This window comes from Camellia sinensis, chromosome 4 (assembly GCF_055761805.1).
Source record: "Camellia sinensis isolate YWXY chromosome 4, ASM5576180v1, whole genome shotgun sequence".
Lineage (NCBI taxonomy): Eukaryota > Viridiplantae > Streptophyta > Magnoliopsida > Ericales > Theaceae > Camellia > Camellia sinensis.
Genome location: NC_138964.1, coordinates 154,702,158 through 154,723,147, shown reverse-complemented (window position 1 = coordinate 154,723,147; position 20,990 = coordinate 154,702,158). Strand labels below are relative to the sequence as shown.

The window sequence follows — 20,990 nt, the reverse complement described above, 5'->3', positions numbered from 1 at the left end:
TTGCCGAGTCTCATGGACCCCCTGGGGTCGTGCCACCTCGACCCGGGTATAGGCTAGTTTAACCGAAGAGTGAATTTGTCTCCACTCACCGTCCTCGGGATCGGGTCCTTTGTTCGAACTCCATTACGCCCATGGTTCTGGTGCGTAGATCCCGGAAAGCTCCGAGCCCGCAAGTGTTCTGGGACTCATTAACGGAGCGACTTCTAGATTGCGTCTGAATCCGTTCGAAGCCGAGTATTTCGGACTTCTAGGTTCGTGGATCCGAACCCTTTCGAGTCTGAGTGCCTCGGATCTCTAGGCTTGCCTAATACCCTTTCGAGTTCCGGGCCTGAGTAAGTCTCTAGGTTCGTGGACCCGAACCCTTTCGAGGCTTACAGCGATTTAATCCGTTTGATGGCGATAAATCTGGGCCCACCGATTCTTGGACTTGCGATAAATTCTGGCCCACTAATCTTGGGCTATTGGGCCTAAATAATTTAGTGGGCTCAAATTAGCCCCTCTTACATTTGCCCCTTGCGTGTATGAGAAATTTTAAATTTCTCAGACATGCATACTGTCATTTCTTCGACCCTGTTTCGCATCACGTTTCCCAAAAAAAAAAAAGTTTTGTCACGACAGAGCCTATGGATAAATTTGATGACGCACTTCAATTTACAGAAAAAATTGACAAGCAAAAATTTTATTTTTTTGTACTTTTTTTTTTTTTTTTTTTTTTTTTTTTTTTTTTTTTTTTTTTTTTTTTTTAATCCAAGCAAATAATAACAAAGCATCCATTTTTTTTTAAAAACAAATAGCACACAAGGCTCGCGTTTTGCTATTTGGCACACAGCAGACCAATTACATATACATACATTATTAGAATATACTAATAGAATATTCAAAGATAATGCTCCCTTTTTTTTTTTTAATTAAAGAAAGGCTCACACGTTTTTTTTTTTTTTTTTTGCAACCCTAATCAATACCCCCTCCTTTCTTTTTGCCTACAACCACCGACAGCACAACTTTCCTCTTCCTTTCTCTTTTCTTTTTTTTTTTTCTTTTTTTGCAACCCGTTGAATACTGCTGCAGCCGGCCTCCTTCTTTAACATTCTTTAATCAGAGCAACAACTCAGTGCTCTTCTTTAACTTTTGTAATCACCAAAGATCGCGCAAACCATCGTGATCCGCCGCAGCTCCGTCGCAACACCAGCCTGCCTATCGTCGTGCTGCACCCCGTCGACCTACTGGAGAGCTAACCATGGCTCAGCCCTGCGCTTTGTTCCGGCACCTGTGACCTCACTGCTGCCTCTATCCGTGACTGACCAGCGTTGGCCACGCCGCCCACTCAGCGCGGTGTTGGCCTGCCCAGCATCCTTCTAGCCCACTGTTCACACACGCTGCTCGCGCCGTCATCGATCTACTATGAAACCCGTTTTTTGTGGGCCTTGGTCTTCCTCTCAACTATTTTTATTCCTTTCACTGTATTAGATTTGTTGGTCTTTGGTCCTTGCTCAAAGCCTTCTTCCTTTTTTTGTTGCACAGCCACTTCGGCCCCCCCCTTTACACAGAGATCAACCCAGCTGTTCTTCTTCTTCAAGAAGGCTCTGCCATTTGCACACTAATCTTCATCCAAATATCAGAGGTAAAGTTTACTATAGCACCTGAAAGTACAACGTAAGTGTGCATGGAACATGGTGCCAGTCAAAATTTCAATTTTTAAAAGGTGAATTGATGTCCATCCAGTGTGTTCCTAATGCTCTAGTCACCATGAAACCAGTTTGCTTCAGCTTATTCAGTGTTCTTTCGTGTTTCAGGTGTGATATTTGTTTCCTCTGCGGCTAGATACATCTGGTTATCATTTAGATTCCTTTTAAGAGCGGTAGACCATGATGAGACAGGCCACTGGAAGGGTGTGACAGACACAAATTGGTGCTTAGCTCTTGCGACTACTATTTTATGAGGGTTGTGGAAATACCATTGTGCTAGACGCTTTTGAGGGAAAGAGAATCAATACTAGTCAGGTGTGGGGTGCCATGGTGGAGTCATGCAGAAATAGATGAGGGTTAAATCTTCAAGTTCCAATTTGCAGTCATCGGAGACATTCTAGTGTCAAAGGTCAGAAGGGGTGGTCTAAACCACCATGAGGTGCATTTCGAATATATATATATAGATGGCTTATGATGTATATATATATATAATATTTTATTTTATTATATATATATATGTTATTTTATTTATTTTTATTTTTTTTTTATTTTTTGCTTCGAATCTGTTGGTGCTTCGTTTTTTTTTTTTTTTTTACTTTGCTGCTTGACAAACTTTGGGCAAATATATATATATATATATATTGATTATCATATATATATATTTTTTTTAGAGCTCGGATTACCCACATCAGCCTTGGCTTGTGCACAATCAATCGCTGCTTCCGGTTTCAGCTTATCCGACGTCGACCACGCACGTTCGCCCTCTCAACGCAACGTGTGTGGTCTTGCCCAACCTAGCTCCACATCGCTGCTTCCGACTTCAGCTTATCCGACGTTGACCACGCACGTTCGCCCTCTCAACGCAACGTGTGTGGTTTTGCCCAAGCCTAGCCCAGTCTTGTTGATTACAGTCTGTAAAGCCTCTCTGATTTCAGCTTAAATTTCCAGTATCGGCTTCGGACTTCACCTCTCTAACTGCCCAAATTTGTAAGTATGACATTCAACCCCCTCTTCCGAATATAAATATATTTAAATATATATAAATATATTTTTGTGGCAATGTAGAGGGCTCAAGCAATCTGATGAAAACAAAAATAAAATAAATAAATAAATAAATAACTGAATCTGAATATGGACTCAATTTTTGTGGCAATCCCAATGATATATATATATATATATATATTTTTTTTTTTAGCTCAAACACCGTGATTTTGGCCATATGGAAACATGCACTAGCACTTGAAACCTCATTGAGGTGCTTGGCTTGAACATAATTTGTTGAACTTTATCACCGAGGAAAGGCCGAATATAACTTGTTGACTAGTATTTGAGCTCCATTTTTGACATGGAGAGAGAAAACCCTGGACTTATGAATATGGACTTTGGAAAGGACATTCTTGTAATTTGCATAATGATCCATTGAATCTTGCTACTGATAAGCAATGTAATATACTTCGGATCTCGGGCCTGAAATTTACTATTGAACTTCACTCTGTCCAAATTTTGAGCCCGTATAAATTGGACCTTTAATATAGAACATAGTGACTTTAAGAAATTGACCCGATTGAACTTCATCATGAAGCGACCTATGACATTGCACCTCTTATTGATGATAGAAGACGAAAATCTATATGTTGATGATGCACCCATTGGTATTAAAATTTGTTGAGCTTGAGGAACACCCGAGAAAAAGAATTGTTGATGACTTCTGGGGTTGAACCTGGACTCTTGGTGTAAAAAAATTCCTCGTAGAATTTGTTGAATTCATGGACTCTCAGATAAACGAATAGTTGATGCCGAAATTTCATTCGAATGTGTTGCTTTAATTCTAATATTCTGAATTTTAATACGGTCAACTCCTTACTATTTATACCTGTTATTTCAGCCATATGTCTTCTCGAAAGAAACCCGCTGTCCCGGGGTCATCGGAACCGGCTCTCATGAAAGAGAGGGATGTACCTCCGGCATCTGAGTGGAGGAAATCTCCTTATTTTGGTCGGAAGGACCCCTTCTGGCGGGCGGCTACCTCCACCACTTCTCTTCTATCTCCGAAAGCGGCTCCATTATGTCTCACTGAGGACACTGACTCTGGACATGAGGCCCTCATTTCTCCTTCCTCGGTGCTACGCTTTCGAATTGAGCAGGGGGACTTTCCATACTGTTATCCTCAGTTCAAGGCCTTCTCAAACCCTCCTTTCGGTTGGCAAGAGTGGGTCGATGATGTCCTCTCGGACAGGAGCCTCTGTCAACGACTTCAGGAGGCCCGGCTATTGATTCCGGTGAAAATATCTAGATCTCTATCCATCCGTCGCAACAATGCTAGCCTGGAAGCCATGGCTCTTCGATGGAGCACCGAGACACACACCTTTATACTTGGCCAGCACGAGATGGGGCCCACCCTTGAGGATGTGTTCATGTTGCTGCGTTTGGAAGTGACCGGCCCTGATGCCTTCGACCCTGAGCAGACACCCCCCGAAGATGATTCTTTGATCCAATCTCTGAAGCTAAATCTTCAAACTTGTGGTCGGTGGAGTTCTGTTTTTGATGGTTCAGCGAGGAGGACTAGTCGAGTAAGGACGGACCGTGCCTCCTATACTGCATGGATCCGTCACTTCTTCAAGGATCTTCAGCCCTTGGCCAGAGATACTGATCCTGACTCTCGGGAGTATGAAGCCGGTCCGATGTATGGCTCCAGGCTCTATTTCTTGGGATTTCTGGCTTGCTTCCTTTCATTCTTCATTCTTCCGAGCACACCTCCGGATTCCCTCAATCCTTTCGTCTTCCCCTTGGCAGTCAGGCTCTTCAGAGGAGATCGGATCCCTTTGGCTCCCCTATTTCTTGGGAATCTCTATTATCGGCTGGATCTGCTACATCGAGATATGGTTCGCTCCGTGGGTCGATATGAGCCTGTCTCCTTTATTCACAGCCAGTTCCTGCTATGTTTCTTCTTCGAGAGGTTCCCAAAATTTGCCCCTGCTCCGACTGTATTTGAGGCGGAAGTTCTTCGGGAGATAGTGGATAAAGATGGCATCCCCGTGCTCGATACTGATGGGTCTCGGACATTTGAGAAAGCGAAGTCTTGCCAGCCGTTGATTACACGTTGGTCACGTACTATTTCCACCTTATCCTTGAATACTCTGGTGGATGATCCCCGACGCTTTGTGGCACGGCCGTATGTATGCCCACCTGTAGGTGTGGCCACACCGCTTATCTATCATGGTTCCTCCCGCTTGGTGTCTTTTCCTTTGCCGAAGAACATCCCTGCACCCTTTGTTGATATGCTAATTATGATCCGTCCGAGTTCATTACCGGTGTGGCATGAGGAAGGCGTTGATAGTGCCGTTTATAGGCCTGACCGTGTAGCATGTCAATTCGGGTTTGATCAATGTGCCCCGGGGCCAGCACCTCATTTATTATCATTTTCAGAGAGCTACGGGCGCTTCAGTCGCCGGCTTATACACACCGTGCTTCCCATATCCGGCTCTTTGACGATGCCAGGCTTGAGCCGAGTAGGGGGTTTCACCCCCTCTTTCAGGCGGTATTGGCAGAAGAATATCGATGCGTTTATTGCATTTGTCCAGAGCAGACCGACCGTATGTTTGCCTCCGCCGATTTATAAGAAGGATTCTTCTCTTCGGCTACCCGAGAGCCGAAAATCTGACCACATGTACGAGGGTTTCTTCACTTCATCTGCTCCAACTGACCCTTCTGCTCGGGCATCTGCTTCTAGCTTGGCAATTACTTCTCCAGAGCCAGTCCCTTTGAATAAGGCCTCTGGTCCTCGGACGACCCGCCTTAAGAAGATGGCTCACAAGAGGACTTCTGATGCCAGTCCTTCCGCTCCTCGCCTTTCCAAAAGGCTTCGTGAGGTACCCGAAATTCTTGATTTGAAGCTACTTTCCTTCTTGCGACTATACCTTCTAAAATGAAAACTTTTATTTGCCCATGTTATGTAGGATCCTGCGGTTGTTGACGTTCTCGGTACCGTGGCTCCTGGCCACGCTGCCTCCCCCAGGCCGGACTCAGACTTGGACGACACCCTCCCTTTGTCTGCAAGACTTGTGAAGATGTGCACCCCTCGTATAGCAGTTATAGATGATGATGATGATGAGGCTAAGTCCTCCGATCATTTTTGTGACCTTATTCCACGCACGCGTCGTCATCGCCCTACCGTAGCTGAGGAGGAGCACTACCTTGGTGACGAGTTTGTTGGGGCTCACCGTTCTGATGTTGAGATTGCTGGAGGGACTGATGCCACAGAAATTGATGTTGCGGGCCATGCTTCTAGAGGCGATGTAGAGATGAGGTGCGCCTCTGGGAATGGTGTGGAGGTGGATGTGCTAGAGATCTCTGAGACTCGCTCTGGCACTTATGGTGATTCTCATCCTCCGGCCCTCCTTCATTCTTCAGGGATGACTACTACTGTTCAGGCTTCATCAGACATTGAGATCGATCAGGTGGTCTCTACACGACCAAGTGACTTTGTTGATGCTAGGAGTCCTTCAGTTGCCCCTGCTTTGCATATTGATTCTCCCTCTGGTAATCTTTCTTTCTGAAGTGTGTCATTTACTTATATCTGTGAGAAATCTTTACTTAAATGACTTTCCTGTTCCCTACCTCTAATAAGGCCTTCTTATCTTTTCTTCAGTGTTAGCTGCTAACGGGGTCTTGCCTTCACCTACCTCAGACTCTGCTCCAGTGTTAGCTGCTACCGGGGTCCTGCCTTCACCTGCCTCGGACTCTGCTCCAGTGTTAGCTGCTACCGGGGTCCTGCCTTCACCTGCCTCGGACTCTGCTCCAGTGTTAGCTGTTACCGGGGTCCTGCCTTCACCTGCCTCGGACTCTGCTCCAGTGTTAGCTGCTACCGGGGTCCTGCCTTCACCTGCCTCGGACTCTGCTCCAGTGTTAGCTGCTACCGGGGTCCCGTCTTCACCTGCCCCGGACTCTACTCCGACTCTCTTTGTAACTCCTCACGGTTCTCCTTCTCAAGGGGGAACACCTGCCTTTGAGACGACTGCCAGAGGTTCTTCATCGCCAGTGCCTTCAAATATTTTGGATTTGAATCTCAGTGATTTCCACATTGATAGTGATGCTTTTGGTCTGTCCCCTTATCGTTCGGCATTCTCAGGCTCGGGACCTCTGCCGGGAGTTACCCCTCCGGGTGGTTCATCTAACCCGATAAACATTGGGGAGATTCCTGAGACTAGCAACTTTCCGGCCCCAATTCCTCCTTCGACTTCTGGCAAAGTATCATTTCTCCATTATTGGGTAGCTCCTGAGTTTGCTTCAGTTCTACAGCTTGTGCATTCAAGTTACCCGGAGACCTTTGCTTCATTTGCTTGCCAGTGTCCACTCATTCAGACTGCTCTTCTCGAGTCTTTTGCCACTATCTTATATAGCTTGGACACGCAACGGTTGTGTGACCTTAATGGAAAAGTAGTCGAGACGGCGTATCAGGGGATCTCTGACATGGAGCGTCACCAAGTGGACTTATCATGGCTTCGGAAGCGCCTGGATATAGCTTCGAACGCCAGTCATCGGCTGGAACTTATGTCTGTGCTTGCCTCTTATCGCACCTCTATAGATGAGACAAAGGCAACTCTTCGTGAACTTGAGTCGGGTTATGCTCGGGCCTTGGAGACTTTAGAGGCACACTCTATTGTTTGTCCTCCAGATGTAGATGTGACGGGCAGCTTCTTCGAAGGTGTCTTTAGGAAAGATTGAGTTTTTTTTTTTATCATTACTTTCTTGCCCCTTTCGATAAAAATGTTTTATCTAGGACAATGCAATGAAATGACAAAATTTTTGTTGTTTGGATATTTTCGCATTGTTTTCTCATTCTACTTGATAAAATATTTATTTCGAATGATAGAACAATCATATGCACATGTTTATAAAAGCTGAAATATTCTCATTAGTTCTTCAAATTTCTTGACAAAAGCATAATAGATTCACTGTAAGTGATGGGATAAAACATACACCATAGAGAAAACCAGCTTCTTCATAACGCAAGGGAAATACAACCTTTAGACAAAGTAAGAAAGTGAAAATGAATTTCAACATAGATGAGTCCAACTATGGGTAGTAATGCTTGATAAACTTTGCATTGAGCGGGCCAGTTCGGAAGCCGTCTTCAACCCTTACAAGTTTGTAGTACCCGCTTGAGCTTGCCTGAACCACCTTGTAGGGCCCTTCCCATTTTGGAGAAAACTTGGGTAAAGGCTGTCCTCGCATGATTGGGTCTACAATCTTCCATACTAGATCACCTTCTTCAAACTTCCTTGGTACCACAGTCTGGTTATAGGCTCGGGCGATGGACTCATGATACCTTTCCATGACTTTTGCAGCTCTGTCATGCTTTTCCTCTAATGCTTCCAATCTGGTGGTTCGAGGCTCCAATACCATCCCCGAGGCGAGAGCCATTCGAGCAGATGGCGTTTCCAACTCTATAGGTAACACTGCCTCGGACCCATACACAAGGGAGTAAGGAGTTGCTTGAGTTGGCTTTCTCTTCGAAGTGCGATACGCCCATAGGGCTACTATCAACTGTTCGGACCAAGTCCCCCCAAACTCATCCATCATCTTGCTCAGAATCCTTATTAGTGTCTTGTTTGTGGCTTCCGCCTGCCCGTTCCCTTTTGGATAGTAGGGTGTGGATTTGTGATGCTTCACTTGGTAAGTCTCTAAGAGGCTCTTCACATATTTGTTTATGAAGGGAGTGCCGTTATCCGAGAGGATGGTGTTTGGTACTCCAAATCGGCAGATGATATTCTCCTTGATGAAGTTCGCAACTGCAGGCCCCGTAGCATTCTTCAGAGGAATTGCTTCGACCCACTTTGTACTCAATTCTGTGGCTGCGAGAATCCACTTGTACCCCTTAGAAGATGTGGAGATGGGCCCTATCAGATCAAAAGCCCAGGTATGGAACGGCCATGGCGTTCGGATACTATGCAGGTCTACAGCTGGAGCATGGATCAAATTTCCGTGTTTCTGACAAGTCTGGCACCTCTTCACGTGATGGGATGCATCTGACTCCATGGTCGGCCAGTAATACCCAAGGTGTATAAGTTGCTCGAACAGCCGAGCCCCTCCTTGATGTTCAATCTCGTGGGCTCTTCCGAGGACTAGATCTGACTCTTCCTTGGAGAGACATCTCAGGGGAGTGCCCTCAATACTTCTTCTATACAGCTTGTCCTGATCAAGAAAGTACCGCCTCGCTCTCCTCTTGAGGTGTGCAATGTCCCTCGGGCTCTCAGGTAGTGTTCCCTCTTTGAGATAGTCAATGTAGACTTGCCTCCAGTCAGGGGTATCAATTTCAAAGCAACTCTCATCCTCCCGGATGTATGACTGACACTTGGGGCATTCCTTCTGTAATTGATTCGAGTCCTTCTCCATCTCGGGCCAATAATAACCTTGTCTTTGGATTCTTCTATACAGACTGATATCCCCATCCTCGCAAGACTTTTCATGGATCTGTTGTAGTCGGAAGCTTGCTTCTTGTTGGCCAATACACCGGGCTAGGAATCCGGTACCTCCTCGGAAGTAAAGTTCACCTTGAATAATTGTGAATTGGGCAAGCTTGGCCATAGTCAGTTTTCCAACTTTGCTTCTGAGTTGTTCGAGGACTTCTCCTCTCCAGTCCTCTGGAAGGCCTTTGTCTTCGGGTATTATTGAAGGTTCTGTTCTCTTCTTGATAACAATTGTTGCCTCTTCCTCTGGAATGTCAACTCTTGCCCCTAATGTTGCGAGGGCATCTGAAAACTTGTTGCCGGAGCGAGGCACATGCTCTATTTCGACCTTCTGAAATTTGTCAAGAAGCCTTTGGACTGTTGTTCGATATGTGGCCAAGGCAGGCTCCTTTAAGACGAACTGTCCTGAAACTTGCTTCACTATCAGCTTTGAGTCCCCCCGGATCCGAATCTTCTTGATACTGTGCTTCTCAGCTGCTATCAAGCCTAAAATAAGAGCCTCATACTCGGCTTCGTTATTCGAACAATGGAAATCCAGTTTATAAGACAAATATAACTTTTCCCCACTTTTGCTTGTAAGGACTATCCCGGTTCCTCCCTTCCCTCCGGCTGCTGCTCCGTCAAAGCTCAACGTCCAGAAGCTTTCCTCGGAAGCCATAGCTGCGTGCACCTCTCCTCTTAATTCTTCATTCACTGGTTCATAGTCACCACTTGGAAATTGGGCAAGGAGATCAGCTAAGGCTTGGCTTTTGATCGCCTTGGGGGCTACACATGTGATCTCGAATTCACCCAGTGCTAACAACCATCTTGCCACCTTCCCGGTTAGAGCAGGCTTGCTGAGGAGGTATCGGATTGGATCACTTCTAGTAACAATCTGAATCTGATGTGCTAGGAAGTAATGTCTGAGCTTTTGGGCAGTGAATACCAAAGCTAAACAATGTCTCTCTACTGGAGTATATCGGACTTCTGCTCCTCGAATCTTCCGACTGATGTAATACACCGGGCGTTCTACTCCATCTACATCTTGGACCAATAATGCCCCTATGGACTTGGGGGTTGAAGTTAGGTACAACATTAGAGGCACCCCGGGCTGCGGGGCTATCATGGTCTGAGGCGAGGTCAAGGCCGCCTTGATTCTCTCAAAGGCCTTTTCGTGCTCTTGGTTCCACTCGAACTTGGCATCTCCTTTTAACAAAGAGCCGAAAGGCGCAGAGATCTCTGCCAGTGCTGGGATAAACCTCCGAATATAAGACACCTTCCCGAGGAACTTCTTTAACTCCTTCTGAGAATGCGGGGGAGGCATTGCTCTGATAGATTTGACCTTGTCTTCATCTGCCTCGATACCATGCCTATGTACAAGAAACCCGAGGAACTTCCCAGCCGTCACCCCGAAAGCACATTTGAGAGGATTCATCCTCATTTTGAATTTCTGGCACCTCTTGAATACCTTCTCAAGGTCTCGGAGATGGTCTTCTTCTTTCTTGAATTTCACCACTAGATCATCAACATAATCTTCCATCTCATGATGGATCATGTCATGAAAGATTGCAGTCATAGCCCTTTGGTAAGTTGCACCGGCATTCTTGAGTCCGAAAGGCATGACTGTATAGAAGAAGTTTCCGAGAGGTGTTCTAAAAGCGGTCTTTTCTGCGTCCTCTTCAGCCATCTTAATCTGATTGTATCCACTGAATCCATCCATGAATGAGAACATCTGGTGTCCCGAGGTAGTATCCACGAGGGTGTCGATGTGAGGAAGAGGGAATTCATCCTTCGGGCAAGATTTGTTCAAATCTCGAAAGTCTACACATACTCTGATTTGGCCATTCTTCTTCTTTACTGGCACGATGTTTGCTAACCACGTGGGGTACTGTATTGGCCGGATGAAACCAGCCTGTTGAAGTTTTTCAATCTCCTCCTTAATCTTCTCTTCGAGATCTGGATGATATTTTCGAGCAGCTTGCTTAATTGGCTTGGAGTTTGGGAACACGTCAAGATAGTGGGAGACTAGGTCAGGATCTAGTCCGGGCATTTCCTTATATGACCAAGCAAACACATCTGAGTATCGGCTTATCAACTTTAACAACTGTTCCCGCTTTTCTGGGCTAAGGCTCGAACTTACGAATACCGGCCTTGGTGCATCTTGTCCATCACTCAGATCTATTTCGATAAGTTGTTCGGGCTGAGGCTTCGGCCCATCTTGCATACATTCTGGAGCCACTTCAGGCTTTATTACTATATCATTGTCAGGAGGCTCTTCTTTTGACTCGGAGTCGGTGACTGAAGAAACCGACTCCCCGCACCTTCATAAATAATACACCATCTTGCCTCCTTCTCGAACTTTCATCACCTTCCGAGGAATAGGCGGACTTTCTGGTCTAGACATCGCCCGCTTACTTGATTCTGTCATCGGCTCCTTGTCATCTTTGATATCCTCCCAACGAGGAATTTTGACCCCTCGAGGCTTAGAGGTGGTGGGAACTTCTTCGACAGCCAGTTCGGTGAAATAGATGGCATCAGAATAATGAGCTTCATGGATCTCGAACGGCCTTTCTGTAGCCTGAATTGTCACCGTCTTCTTTCCCCATTTAGCCTTAACACACTGATGATAACTTGATGGTACAGCCCCATATCTATGCATCCAGGTCCTCCCTAGAATGATGTGATAATTTGCCTCAGAATCGATAATATGGAACTTGGTGGCCGAGCGAATCTCTCCAACGGCTAAATCAACTGTTACGCATCCGATAGTAACTCTCCTTTCTCCACCGAAGCCAGTGATGACTATCGGCTGCTTCACAATGCGTTCTTCAGAGATTCCGGCTTTTTCTAGAGTAGCGCGAGTCATAATGTTGATAGAGGCTCCACTATCTAGAAAGGCCCTTTTGAACTCAACCCCGTTAATAAAAACAGTCACATAAAGCGGGCGATTGTGAGAAAAAGGATACTTCCGATCAGCCTCGGAGAAAGTAATGGCACTAGATTGCTCTTTTGCCTTCCTCGGGATAGACCCCTCAGTCGACATGCATTCCTCATGGTGTGCCTCGGCTATATTAATGATAGACTTGGTGATTTCCGTTCTTGCCTCCCTGGAAAGTCCAAGCTGGTCAAAGAACTGCTTGAACTTTACACAGTCTTGCAGGGTTTTGGCATAGTGATCCGGATCTTTTTCCACTCTTGGAGGCTCGTAGTTAACCATCTCCTCGGTCTCCTCAAAATAAGATGCCACATAAACATGGTGTCCTCCTCTTCCATAGTATTTTTCTCCTCCTTTTGGATCAAAGGGATCTTCGCCATGAGTCATAAATGTTCTGCCCTCTGGATCGAGAGCACTTCCATAGTAAACTTGCTCACCCTCTGGCTCGAGGATGTCGTCCAGATAACAGTCATCGTCATCGAGATTAGCGATAGCCTCGATCATTGGGCCTTCATAAGCTATCATAGCAACATTCTTGCCCTTGTCTCGGTGTTGAGGATACGGTTGTTCTCGGATGTCTTGAGTCCCTCGCTTTTTGAACCTCAATTCGTCTGCCTCGACTTTATCTCTGAAGATTTTCCTGAGAGTCCAACACTTCTCTGTCGGATGTTTCAATGTACGATGGTAGACACAAAATTCAGGGCTCTCACGGTCCTTTTTTGATGGCATTTCTTCAACATAAGGCAATTTTAGCTCTCCGTCAGCCACCCATTCCTTAACTAGAGCTTTCACTTCCTCGATTCCACATGGATAAGAAACATTCCCCTTTTCACCATTATATTGCTTTCTTTTCTGGCCCCTATGACCTCCCCCTTGTGAATTTCGGGTATCCGGGGCAGAGGCAGCAGCAACGATAGGTCCACGAGATGACTTGAAACTAGTCTTGTAACTGGCTTTAAATCCGGACTCCTGAGCCTGAGGAATGCTAATGTTCCGAGCTGCTTCTATTAATGCCGAGAAGGTGGGTAGTTTGTGGTTAACTAGAAACATTTTGTACCTGCTCAATGCCCCTTCTAGACAAATTTGGACCAGATAACTTTCCTCAACTGCTTCATGACAATCCACGGCCTTGTCCTGAAACCTTTTGACGTAGTCAAGGATGTCTTCACTTTCTTGTTGCTTCTCTTTACACAATGTAAGTGTGGTCACCTTCTCCGCCACTTGAAAGAACTTGGAGTGGAATTTGTTAACCATTTCCTCCCAACTTCGAACAGAGTTTGGGGCCAAATTAACATACCAACTATATGCTCGGTCGGTGAGGGACTTCGAGAATTCTCTCAGTCGGAGGACGTGGTTTGAACCATGAATACCTAGAGTCTCGATGAATCGCACAACATGTTCTCGGGCATTTCCTTGTTTGCCGTCGAACTTGATGAACTTCGGCACTGTATACCCCTCAGGGTATGGATAGCTCAGCATCTCAATGGGGTAAGGCGGCTTGACGTCTGGATCAGGCAAAGAGGGTAAGGTCCTCTTGCCCCGTTCGAGATCGAACATGGCCTGCACATCGGCGAGAGTGAGAAACTGTTGAGGGAGAGAGTTTGATGGCTGTATTCCCGGGACTTGGCTTATGTACCCGAAGACTGAGCTAGGGGCGTCTTGGCCATTCTGATGCTGCGAATTCATCATTGGTGAGGACATTTGACGATACTGGCCATCAGCGCCTATAGACAAGCCAGTTGGTGATGGGGTATTGAATTGAGGCCCGTAAAGTCCACCGTACGGCGCCGCTATACCGGGTTGTGCTTGCAAATTTATTGTCGGCACCAAAGGAGGCCCGCTTGGTGCTTGGGCAACATTTACTGGTGGCGTGACAATATTAGGTACGGGCAGAGCTCCCTTTTGCGCCATCATGCTCCTTATGTTTTCTTGGACACCAACAGTCGCCGGAGCACCATTCATTACACTAGAAACTCCCCTAGTCACCATTGGATCTTGGCTTGGCACGCCATGGAGCCCGGGTATGGGCAAACTGCCGCCGCCTACTGTGGTTTGAGCATGTGTTACTGTGGCCGTGTTGCCATGAGCCATAGGCTGATTGGGGCCTACTTCTCCTTGGATTTGATTTTGCGCTCCGGCGAGAATAACTCCACCACCAGTTTGATTCCCGTTTGGCGCCGGTGCAAAGTTAGAACTCATCACCAACATGGTGTGAGTGAGATTCTGAAGAGTGGTAAGAATCTCTTGCTGAGTATTCTGAAGTCCTTGAATGGCTTCAAGCAAAAGTGGTTGATCTGGAGTCATGGTTCTGTCATCACCACCATTAGAGGATCCTTGTTGGTGAACTTCATCTTCTCCCGCCATCCTTGTTGGAGTTGTGTGAATTCCAGATCTCGTTGAGACCATTAACCAATCCGCCTCCCCAGCAGAGTCGCCAAAATGTAGGAGAGGGTTCAAGAAAGGAGTTGAAAAATTCGAAGATCTTCGAAGATCCTTGAAGAATAACTTCGAATTCTCTAGAATATAATGAGAGGCTTAGATTCTTTAATAATCTCAACTTAGGAACACAACAACAAAGGAGATGATGGAGATAAGAGATTGGGTGAAGAAGAAGGCAAAATGGCTAGAGAATAGAATAATGGCAAGGCTCTCCCATTGATCTCCCACTTTCACTCTCAAGGTTGATAATGGAGAAGGGAAATTAGTTCTTTCCCAAGAGTTAAAAATCTCCAAAATCCCTCCCTTGTAAAGCTATGGGTGGGTGCTATTTATAGGCACCTCATGATGTAGGATGGAGCCCATGTGCAAGGCACATGGGGGATATTCTCTCTAGCCACCTTGTCCGAGGGGGTGACCTCTCCGAGGAGGTGACTTCTCCGAGGAGGTGACTTCTCCGAGGATGAGAAAACCCCGAAGAGGAGATCAATCCCTCGGCGAACCCTTCTTCTTAGCCACACCTAACCAATGATCCCCAATCATCCCAAAGGGTCAGGGGTAGTCCCAGAGGACGTCCTGCCGCAAAATATTGCCGAGTCTCATGGACCCCCTGGGATCGTGCCACCTCGACCCGGGTATAGGCTAGTTTAACCGAAGAGTGAATTTGTCTCCACTCACCGTCCTCGGGATCGGGTCCTTTGTTCGAACTCCATTACGCCCATGGTTCTGGTGCGTAGATCCCGGAAAGCTCCGAGCCCGCAAGTGTTCTGGGACTCATTAACGGAGCGACTTCTAGATTGCGTCTGAATCCGTTCGAAGCCGAGTATTTCGGACTTCTAGGTTCGTGGATCCGAACCCTTTCGAGTCTGAGTGCCTCGGATCTCTAGGCTTGCCTAATACCCTTTCGAGTTCCGGGCCTGAGTAAGTCTCTAGGTTCGTGGACCCGAACCCTTTCGAGGCTTACAGCGATTTAATCCGTTTGATGGCGATAAATCTGGGCCCACCGATTCTTGGACTTGCGATAAATTCTGGCCCACTAATCTTGGGCTATTGGGCCTAAATAATTTAGTGGGCTCAAATTAGCCCCTCTTACAAGGTCAAAGGCCGAGACCCAGATCGATGGAGCCCAGACGCTCTCGGCAACACTGTGTTCCGGAAGCTCGTGGGCTGTCCCGGTTGTCTCTGTCATGACTATGACCACATTGTTCCTTACTGTAAGGTACTTCAATGTCGATCTTTGATTTTTTTGCTGGTTTGTGGGTATGGCTTGTTTGTTGCTGAATGCAATATTATCAATTGGGTTAGTGTCATTCTGGCTAATTGAATTTGGGGTTTGTTGGGTTTTAAACGTGAGCAAGGATCCTCTAGAATGATTTTTTCCTAAAGTTTTCTAGAGTGTTAAATCTCAACCACACAATGTAGTACTTTAGGAAATTTAGGAAAATTTCACTCTAGAGGATCGTTGGTGTTTAAACGTAGTTCTAAGTTATTGTTTTGCTTATTTTTGACAGTTTTGTTGTGTTTCCTTATTGTGAATATTTTTTTCTCGCTTGTTCAGCTGGGGTTTTGGGATTCGGGTTTGTTTTAATTTAAACTACTATTCTATTTGATAGAGAATGCTCCCCGCTTTTTCCCCGTGGTTATTGTTAGTTTATAACTTAAGCTAATGTGATCCGAATGGAAACCGGTTGTCCAAACTCGTAACCTTAAAGTCTGATTTGATGGGCAAAATGATCAGTCTAAAATTTGAACAATTTTAACTATACATCTAAAAACTATTTGTTTTTGTTCACTATTTTGAAATGAGGGAGTGGAAAAGAAGAAGAATGTTTGGTTGTATGAACCTTTTATTATCGTGCAGTAACTCAGATATCATTGATTCAAATTTTATGGCTTATCTAGCTTTGTTTGTTTTCCAAGTTTGTGCATTCAGGACAATACTCTTGAACTATCCCAAATGCTGGGGAATTTCTATTTCCACACACCAAATTTTCTTTGTGCACACACTTAAATGAACTTTTTCAAAATCACAATTTCATCCCCTTACCATTTAGGAGTAGGGCTGCAAATGAATAGAGCCGTTTGTGAACAGGCTCGAGCTCGGCTCGGTAAGAGCTCGTTCGAACTCAATTCGTTAATTTTCTTTTGCGTTCGTTAAATTTTTAATAAACAAGCCAAAACATTTTAAAACTCGGCTCGTTAACTGGCTCGTTTAATATTTATTATTTATATATTAAATAATATACAAATATGTATAAAAAATAAGAGAAATATGTTGTTTATATATTTAAAAAATGTAAATGTAAATAATAGTTAACTATAGATAGTACATTTATATAATAGTGGTAGTAGATATTATTATTTTAGTAAAATATGGACTTTTTTTTAGTATGTTTATATATATTGTATATATAATTATATAATCAAAGTTTTAATTGTAACTTTAGTCTCACATGCAAGTATGAATTTATAAATTTTTTGGCTCATTAAGGCTCGTGAAGAGGCTCGAGCTCAAGTCGAGCCTAAGCCAACTCGGCTCGAGCTCGAGCTCGATTCGTTAAATTTTTATTCAGAACTCGTTAAAATCTTAATAAACAAGCCCAAACATACTAAAACTCGGCTCGGCTCGGCTCGTTTGCAGCTCTATTTAGGAGGACAAACCCTCATCTTCTCCAATCTCTCAAGACACATCCACCAGCATTCCACTGGCCACTTCATCACCTCCGGTGACCGCCTAACCCCTTTTCCCCTTCGGTGAGCCTCCCCCAACCCTCCTCCCCCTTCGGTGAGCTTCCCTAGCCCTTTTCCCCCACCCCCGTTGTGCCCTACCATCGCGATACTCACCCTAGCTGCCCCCACCCCCGCAATCACATCCGCTCCCCCCTCCCTCCCCCATGCGCACTTTAGAGAGAGAGAGAGAGAGAGAGAGAGAGAAAAGGGGGGTGGGGGTCTTGGTGGTGGCGCTAGTGGGGTGGATGGAGGGGTTGGAGAAGGGCTGGGGGGAGGGGTGTGGGTGGTGGCTAGTTAAGGTTAGGGTTTGAAGGATGAAGAAGATGAGACTATTTTCAAATTCATGAAGTGTGCGCCTTGAAAGATATGCACAGAGAGGATTTGGTGTGTAGAAATAGAAGCTCCCCAAAGCAATCATGGCAGTTACCAGTACGACATGGCTTATGGGCTAATGTTGAATGAATTACCTATCATCCTGAGGAAGTTTTTTTAATTTTTATTATTTTTTAACATGACTACTTGGAATTTTCTGACCATAATTAAATAATGAAATAAAAGTAATGATGTGTTTTATTTGCTTAGTTTGATGCCCAATGGTTGGGCATGGTTGTTGTGAGGTACTATGCTCATGCATATTTTCAGTTATGGGGACTGAGAAGTATTTGCTTAATTTGATTTGATGCCTTATAACAGGAATCAGTTATACCTTAATCACATACTTGTTGATTTGTGTTTATACTTTATTCTTTTGTGATGTGGCTGTAATTAATGAGCACTATTTTTGCTATTGAAGTTTAGACTTTTCATCTGTTAGCAAGTCCCTACTTATATAGAAGTTTATCTTAATTAGTTGTCTAAAACATCTAAGGTTATGATCTGAATATTATCAGGAGGGGAAAAGCACATTGGAAAACTGTCAAGTTTTACAGGTATGTCTTTTATTGCCTTGTACGATTATTGCATTTCTGTGAGATCTGATTGTGCTTATCAGAAAAATAAAAAAAATTAAGTTTTCTACCTGGTTTTATTGTGCGTTGCCATAGCATGTTTTCTCTTTTGTTTTTTCTATTATGGCATTCATTTACTGTAGTTACTGAATGTGGGCATTTTCTCCTGGCATACAAGGCTGCCACCTTTTTTTTTTCACCCTATGTTATTCCAGTTCGCTTCATTGAACTAATAATAAATAACCAAATTCACTATCAATAATACTTCTATACATTATGCGTTTAAAAATTGGGAATTTGGGATGATTGAGTACAACATAAATAAATAAAGAAAAAAGAAAGTTTATTACAACTGAAATGAAGCTGCCTTAAATTTCCTGTAGGCGATAGTAGGGGATTTGTTGGATGACAACAACAATCTTATACATTTAGCATGGGTGTTCTTATTGGCATTTCAGTTCTAGAATTTTCTGCAGCCAACACTTAACTTCAAAAGTCCTATGTGGATTACAGAAAACTAAAAATTTAGTGCCAATAGGGCTGCCTATTAAACTTTGCTTACACTGTGTTTGGTTGAGGGATTTGGAAAGGAATTTGAAAAAGGAAAGGGAGAGTGTGTGTGAAACTAGGTGAAATATAGGTATATTTTATTCACATTTCACCTACCTTTTCCTTTATCTTTTCCTTTTCCAAATCCCTTCTCAAATCTCTAGCCAAACACAGCACTGTATTCTTTCCTTTACAAGAACAAATTTGGTAAGACTTATTGCATGGGGGTTGCCCTGAAAACACATAATGCTGTCTGGTTTGGAGTAACCTGCAAGTTGGACAGAAACTGTTATGCTTTATTTGGTTGGGGGATTTGGGGAGGGATTTGGAAAGGGAAAGGGAAAAGGTGTGTGAGACTATGTGAAATATAGGCATGTTTTATTCATATTTCACATACTTTTTCCATTTTTCTTTCCAAATCCTCTCTAAATTCCCCAACCAAACACAGCATTAGGATTATTAAAGGGGGCATGTATTCCCATTACAATAGAGGCTGGATAAAGACAAATTTTCCCTTCGCCTGTCAAAATAAAGGGCTTACCCTCCTTCAAACACACACTCCCGCACACACACCTGTGATTCTTTTGAGATTTTTGGATGACATGTGTTTGGAGCAGGTCTCAATGTGTCTGAGTAAAACCCAAACACTCCCACCCACCTAAAGAAAAAGGGGGGAAGGGAGAGAGTTTTATCTATCCACAAAAATAATGTGAGAGTGAATTTTCTAAGTCTGCAAAAATAATTTTCATGACATTTCCCAGAGAATGTAACGGGTTGTTGAAAGCCAGGAAGCTTATTATTTTCAGAGCAGGTTTCAAGACTTCTGTTTTATAATTTCACCTAAAATATGAAAGTTTATTGTTGAAGGCCAGGAAGCCTGCATTAACATGGATTTTGATCCTCTCAATTCCATCAAAACTTTCTGATTTCTAAACTACTTTCAGAGTTCAGTTCGATGTCTTTGTGATTGACATTAGAAGATTTATTTAGAACTGTTGATAAGAAAATTTCTTCTTGGCTTCCTAAAAAATTTCAGTATTTGGTAATATTCATTACGTGTGTTGGTGTATGTGACCATGAATATTTCGAAAGAAATGTTAGGCATCTTTCATGAGCAATATAATTCATAGTAGATAATCTTGTAGCTTCTCTGAAAAAAGATAAAAAAAAATACCATAATAACTATTGATGTTAGTCATTACCTAACCTAATTCAATTCCTGCAAAACATTCATAATTTGTAGAAAATAAGCATTATGACTCAAATACCCTTAACCGGGCTATTGCATTGCGTTCTTTTGGTTGCTGTTTATAAATTGGGATATCTTTTTGCACTTATTTGTCTTTAGTGAACTTTTTTGAACTTTGAGTTAAAATATTTTACTTTTTATTTCCGTCAAGACTAGATGATAAGCCAATTTTGATAGGATTTTTTTGACAAACTTTGGCTTACTTTGGTCTTAGTGAACTTTTTAAAGATGAAAACAAGCAGAATTTTTTTTTTTCTTTGACATACGATTAGTTTTTCTTATATGATTTTCATTTCTCCCTAAGAGAGATGGTTTTTGTTTAATTGGTCTACTCTTACTGCAGGCAACAGTTAATCGATCAAAGGGAAATCGAATTGAGATATCAAAAGCCGATGTTATTCAGAAAAGTTCATACTGCAGGGTTTCAGGCATTTGCAGGCCTTGTAATTCCCAGCATGGTGGACGAAAATGATTTAGGAGCTCTATTAATTGGAGAAAGTATCATAATGGCTAGTGGATTATTTTTAAATTCTAGTGCAGGTCGCGACATGGATCTTCTTGAATTATCAGCATATGGCAATGTCAGACGCGGACAAGACTCCAAGGGATGTAAGATTCAGTGACATCTTAAGGGTGACAATTTAAGAGCTTAAAATCAATTTTGTGGAGAATTTAACAATCATCTACCAGTGATGCCTTGTGAGATTGCTGACTGATAAATAATCTCTCTCTCTCTCTCTCTCTCTCTCTCTCTCACTATCTCTCAATAATATCAGTGCTCAGTGTGTGTAGTGGTGGCCTCCGGGCCCAACCTGTCTAGCCTAGCTTGATATTTTTAGGGCTTGGAATCAGTATTTTGGCCCAAAGGGCCAGTGGGTTGCAAGAACATGGTCCTGTTGCTTAGTTTGGTTTTGCTTAGTTTTTGAAAACCGTTTTTGAGTTTTTTTTGTATTTTTTTCATCTTTAGTGAAACTTTTTAATATTTTAATGAACTTTTTTAGATACATCCAA

The 20,990-nt window shown here is 43.8% G+C and overlaps 2 protein-coding genes across 2 annotated transcripts in view; both read left to right on the top strand.

Moving 5' to 3' along the window:
* LOC145824143 (uncharacterized) overlaps window positions 1–7,548 on the top strand; it is a 21,380-nt gene extending 13,832 nt beyond the window's left edge. The window contains exons 4-5 of the mRNA XM_082923750.1: window positions 5,642–6,224; window positions 6,334–7,548. Of these exons, the coding sequence (XP_082779876.1) occupies window positions 5,642–6,224; window positions 6,334–7,409 (1,659 nt within the window). The 3' untranslated portion in view covers window positions 7,410–7,548. The remainder of the gene's footprint in view (window positions 1–5,641; window positions 6,225–6,333) is intronic.
* The window catches only part of LOC114315092 (uncharacterized), a 21,738-nt gene extending 748 nt beyond the window's left edge, over window positions 1–20,990 (top strand). The window contains exons 2-4 of the mRNA XM_082866606.1: window positions 15,601–15,723; window positions 18,125–18,163; window positions 20,323–20,990. Coding sequence (XP_082722732.1) covers window positions 15,692–15,723; window positions 18,125–18,163; window positions 20,323–20,602 — 351 coding nt within the window. The 5' untranslated portion in view covers window positions 15,601–15,691 and the 3' untranslated portion in view covers window positions 20,603–20,990. The remainder of the gene's footprint in view (window positions 1–15,600; window positions 15,724–18,124; window positions 18,164–20,322) is intronic.